Source organism: Chenopodium album, chromosome 24, assembly GCF_948465745.1.
Source record: "Chenopodium album chromosome 24, dcCheAlbu1.1, whole genome shotgun sequence".
In the NCBI taxonomy this organism is placed as follows: Eukaryota; Viridiplantae; Streptophyta; class Magnoliopsida; order Caryophyllales; family Amaranthaceae; genus Chenopodium; species Chenopodium album.
In genome coordinates, this window is record NC_137857.1 from 22,497,790 (window position 1) to 22,503,789 (window position 6,000).

At 36.9% G+C, this 6,000-nt stretch overlaps 1 protein-coding gene across 1 annotated transcript in view; it reads left to right on the forward strand.

Moving 5' to 3' along the window:
- LOC145610659 (glutathione hydrolase 3-like) overlaps positions 1–4,434 on the forward strand; it is a 50,419-nt gene extending 45,985 nt beyond the window's left edge. Inside the window, exons 5-8 of the mRNA XM_081665963.1 lie at positions 3,473–3,633; positions 3,724–3,780; positions 4,010–4,240; positions 4,351–4,434. Coding sequence (XP_081522089.1) covers positions 3,473–3,633; positions 3,724–3,780; positions 4,010–4,240; positions 4,351–4,434 — 533 coding nt within the window. The remainder of the gene's footprint in view (positions 1–3,472; positions 3,634–3,723; positions 3,781–4,009; positions 4,241–4,350) is intronic.
- The last annotated feature ends 1,566 nt before the right edge of the window (positions 4,435–6,000 follow it).

Consider the following 6,000-nt stretch of genomic DNA (forward strand, 5'->3'; position numbering starts at 1 on the left):
AGAGAGAAAGGGAACAACTTGAGGTGGATGAATTCTTGAGAGACCCCATTGACTTTGATAGTGTTGCAATATTTTTCAAATTCTTTCAAATGGTTCAATGGGCTCTCATTCTTAGCCCCACTATATTGCCTTCTCTCAATCAAGGTGATCATTGCCGGCCGGATTTCGAAGTCATTTGCCGGGGTAGTAGGTGGAGCTATTCCACTCTCAAACCTATATGCCCCGGGCACTCCAAGCTCATTCAAGGCTATTCTAGGATTTTCACCCATTCCTTGTTCTTCTTGAATTTCTTCTTCACTTGAAGAGCTATAAGCCAAGGATCTATTATCCACTCTTCTTCTTGAAAGAGTCCTCTCAATTTCCGGATCAAGGGGAACAAGGGGACGATCACGGGTTCTATGCATGCAAAACTCACACAAAAATGTTAGTAGCACGGCTACAAATGTAGCCTAGAGAAACAAAATCTTTTTGTATTTTATCAAAATGAAATAGACTCAAAAACAACATACACTCAAGCACCATTCCCCGGCAACGGCGCCATTTTGATGGGAAGGAGAACGGTAGGTCGTTGGGCTACCACCCCACCCAATCAAACAAAATTTGTAACTTAACTAACCCCTATTTAGCGTAGTGGCAAGTCAAGGTCGAACCCAAGGGAATGGATATCAAGTGCACGAAGTCTAGATCAAGCTATTTCGGAATCAAGAAGGGGTTTGAGGTAGAAGTTAAGCTAACTAGGTATGCAAACTTGTATTAAATCAATCTAAGACACTAGGGCAATGGATCCACATGCAATCATAATGGAAACGGTAATTTGGGAGGTCAAACCGACTAAGTCAAGCGATATGAAGGAAAATCATCATGTATCCAAAAGAGCATACTAAGGTGGTTCACCTAGAGGTCTAACTAGCGTCAACTACGCTAAACACTAACTAGGGAACGTCACAAAGCACCTCAATCGTGAAATTGCAAGTTCACTAATCAATGGTCCGTATCATAGCAAGCTTACAATGCAATCTAGTGTATTAATCAAAGATGGCCAAACCTCAATTAATCACACACATGCACATGAAATATCAACCAAATTTAATCATATCATCAACTCCATCAATTATCCCCAAATTACACTATTCCATCATTCATACATGCTTCACCATCTCCCTAGCTAGGAAACTACTCACTAGCCATAGAAATGGAGATCAAAACTACAACATTCATCAAATTCATTATCAACATGCTTGAATTCAAAGATTAAACCAACAATCAATCAAAATCAATCAAAATTCAATCAATAACCAAATCAATCATCAACAATATGAAAAACGAATGAAATCAACTAAAATCAAACTTGTATTGAAATCAAGAAGAAAATCCTTACAAAACTTTGATCCAAAGATCAAATACAATGAGAAATCCTTGAGCAATCACCAAAAATCATGAATTTCTCTCTCTAGTTCTTGAGTTTCTCTCTCTAAAATTCTCCCAAAAACTAACTATCAAATTCAATCTAAAACTAAAACTTCTTCTCCCCAAAAATAGGTAGAAATAACTATATATACAAAAGAGAGGTCGGTAATGACGCCCAAAAATAGACCCTCGTAAGTGCGGGCGCTCGAAGGAGTGTACCCAGGAATGTGCGCCCGCACACACCTGATGTGCGGCCGCACACGACAGATGTGCGGCCACACACTCCTCGAGTGCGCCCGCACATAGCTGCAGCTTCCTCCTTTCTTCTTTGCCCTTGCTCACGAGGTGCACGCATCCTAGATGATGATGATGGAGGACAAGGTAGGCAGCAACTTCCTTGAATTTCTTGAAGAAAATGAGCCATGAGGAAGGCATAAACAAGACTTTGAAGCATGCTCCTTGAACCTCTCATTGACTTGAAACTTCTTGCACAAGCTTTAGGCATGAAAATCAATGGAAAACTATAGAAAGGAAGCCCGGGAATTCTTGGACAATCAATTACCACCTACAAGCAAAAGATAAAAAGCAAGTAAAAGAGAAAAATAACAAGTAAACTAGAAAAAGACATGAAAAAGAGAAACTAACTACAAAAAGCATAAAATGAAGAAAACAAGAATAAAACTAAGGAAAACTAAAGAAAAGAGAGATAAAATGAAATAAAAATCATCCAAAAAGGAACCAAATGAGTGCCAAAAATGTCACACATCAAAGACCCAGTTTTGTGCGGGCGCACCAAGGTGGTGTGCGGCCGCACATTGGTCGGGTGCGGCCGCACACCTGGTGCGTGCGGGCGCACCAGTCTGGGTGTGCCCCGTGCGCACCATTCTCCCTCCTCCGAGCGCCCGCACCTACGAGGGTCTATTTTTGGGCGTCAATACTGACCTCCTCTTTGTATATATAGTTATTTCTACTGGCCTATTTTTAGAGGGAAGTTTTTAGATTAAATTGGATAGTTAGTTTTGGGAGAATTTTAGAGAGAGAAACTCAAGAACTTTAGAGAGAGAAACTCATGATTTTTGGTGATTGCTCAAGAATTCCTCAATGTATTTGATCTTTAGATCAAAGTTTTGTAAGGATCTTCTTCTTGATATCAATACAAGTTTGATTCTAGTTGATTTCATTTGTTTTCCATGTTATTGTTGATTGATTGTAGTTTAATTGAATTTTGATTGATTTTGATTGATTGTTGGTTTAATCTTTGATTTCAATTATGTTGATGATGAAATTGATGATTGTTGTAGTTTTGATCTTGATTCCTATGGCTAGTGAGTAGTTTTCTAGCTAGGGAAATGGTGAAGCATGTTTGAATAATGGATTATAGTAATTTGGGGATAATTGATGGAGTTGATGATATAATTAAATTTGGTTGATAATTCATGTGCATGTGTGTGATTAATTGAGGTTTGGCCATCTTTGATTATTGCACTAGATTACATTGTGAGCTTGCTATGATATGGACCATTGATTAGTAACTTGCAATTTCACGATTGAGGTGCTTTGTGACGTTCCCTAGGTAGTGTTTAGCGTAGATGACGCTAGTTAGACCTCTAGGTGAACCATCTTGGTATGCTCTTTTGGATACATGATGATCTTCCTTCATATCACTTGACTTAGTCGGTTTGACCTCCCAAATTACCATTTTCCATTACAATTACATGTGGATCCATTGCCTTAGTGTCTTTAGATTGATTTCATATAAGTTCTTGCATCATTTAGCTTTAGCTCTAGTTTCCTTCATAAACCCCTTTTACTTGACTTCGAAATAGCTTGACTTAGGCATTGTGCATTCGACCTCCATTCCTTTGGGTTCGACCTTGACTTACCACTACACTAAATAGTGGTTTGTTAAGTTACAAATTTTGTTTGATTGGGTGGGGTGGTAGCCCAACGACCTACCGTTCTCCTTCCCATCAACAAGATCATGGAACGAGTCATTTCTGCATCGTTGATGCTGAGAGGAACGCAGTGTCAGCGACAACAATAGTTAACTATCCATTTGGAGTAGGGGTGTTATCCCCTTCTACTGGGATCGTGTTAAACGATGAGATGGGTGATTTTTCAACTCCTGCAGAAGCAAGTCCTGACAGTCTTCCTCCTGATCCTGCAAATTTCATACAACCAGGGAAAAGACCCTTGTCTTCGACGACTCCCCTTATCATTCTTAAGGTAAGATAATCGAACAACATTGTATTAATATCTTCAACCTTCTTTTCTTTTGCGAATTCTGATCATGTTTCTTGTTTGGTTAATTGACAGGATGATCAATTGGCCGCAGTTATAGGTGGTAGTGGTGGGATGAACATAATTCCAGCTGTAACCTAGTTTTTCTTAAACCATTTTGTTCTGGGAATGGATCCTCTTACTTCTGTCCAAAGAGCACGAGTCTACCATAAGGTTTTTACTTTTCTCGCTTTATTTGCTGTCATATAATTCATCTGAAAGACTATCAGAATTCAGAATTAATTTCAAATAGCTGATAAAATCCAAAACATAATCTTTTTGCTGAATTGTAATGATCAACCTGAAAATTGATGTTCTGCAGCTAATTCCAAATGAAGTCTTATATGAGAATGTGACTGTGATTGATGGGGAGCACATTGAACTCTCCAAAGGATCGAGGATTTTCTTGGAGAAGAGAGGTCACCTGCTAAAGGCTATCGAAATTGGAGCAATCTGTCAACTTATTGTTCAGACATTCGAAAGTTCAGTTGATCTAGGCCGGAAAACTGGAAAGAATTTTATTGGTAACACATACTTTGGTAAACCTACTAGTGTAAGTGACCCGAGAAAAGACGGATGGCCTGCAGTAGTGTGAATATCAAATCATATATGTATATATAGGCTTAATTAAGGTTAATATGTGCATTTATTAATCTTTCTTAGTTAATAGGTTTGTCATGTGATTCAAAGGAAACTTTGCATTCTAAGGTAAATATTGGCATTAGTAAGATGGCATTTATACTGTAATGGAATTTCATTCTGCAATAATTTTTCAAATCTTAATAATATATCAGTACATGTTAATATTATTTCTCATCTCAGTCAAAGCATTTGCAGACAATCCAAACAAATATATAACTTTTTGGAACCTGAACAAATCTGTTGACATCTTTAGCTCTAAACTACATCAAATTTCCATACTCGAAAAGAACAAATGTTCAGGTACTTAAGCTGAGAACAAATAGGTTTATCTTCCATAAAAGGATATAACATTAGTTAATAAGCTACCAACAATACTAAGAACTCAAAACTACATTCTTAGATCCTATGCTGCTCCATACAAATAAGTTGAGCCTTTGTTAGTTGATGCTCTTCGGAGTTGCAACAGATCTCTTGACAGCTTTAGCTCTGAAGTGGCATCAAGATTATTGCACTTAAAGAGAAAAAGTTCTAACACTTCTGAGACAGCAAGCAAGTACTCAATGAATTTTAGCTCTGCAATTGTTCCTGTTATGCCTGTAAATTCCACCTTCGTAAGGTGGCCTAATTTGTAGCTGTCAATCTTGTAATCGAAATCAATTTCATGCTGAATAACAGCTTTGCCTTCATTACGAATCTGCAGTATATAAACACAATCAAATGGAAGTCTTTTGATATATTAATTAGCACAGATCAACAAAATAGTTTTGAATATTAATTGATAGTTTTTTTTTTTTTTTTTTTTTTTTTTTTTTTTTTTTTTTTTTTTTTTTAATTTGGATATACTCACTAAAATTTCTAAATCCTTGATGCGAGGAGAACTCTTCACCATGCCAATAGCAAAATGATACACATTTACGCGATTGATTTTAATTGTTGTCAAACAAAGCTTACTGAGGTAGTTGAATGATAGAGGATGCGATTTTGTTACACCACCTGCAGCTAAATGCTTGCACAACCAAGCCATCCAAAAAGAGACGAGATTGAATATGAATGATGGAACTAACAATTTATAGCAAATTAAAGAACAAGTTTTATATATCAAATAAATAAAATAAAAAGCAATAAGATTGTATCTCACACAAATGGCCCCAAAATGAAGGTATTGAAGTTGACATGAAGTTGCAAGATCCCTAATCGAGTTGAGTACTGTTGGATTACTTTCAAGTCTTTTGTCTAAACACAATGAGATGTTATTAAGACTTACAATGCTTTTGAAACAAAGACATCCTAACCTCTTTACAAAAATAACCAGGCTTTCAAGACTAGGTAGATCAATAGTAAGATGATCCAAGTTGAAGCTACAACAAAGGAGTTTTAAAACTATCAACCTTGGACAACCTGCAATCAAACTCGCAAGCATAGAACTATTCTTGAATGTAATATTGTATAGTTCAAGACTCTGAAGTTTCATAAAACCATTGAAGTAACGAGGAGGAGGAGGATTCAGAGCTAAATGCTCGAGTCTCAATTTAAGCAACTCTTTGAATAAGTATATATGAGAAGAAATGGGCATGATGTAGGTAGACTTAGAATTTATAAGAGCTAGTTTTTTGGTATTAGTCTTGGAAAGAAACGATAACCATTGACTGAGATGAATGCTTTTAATACGGG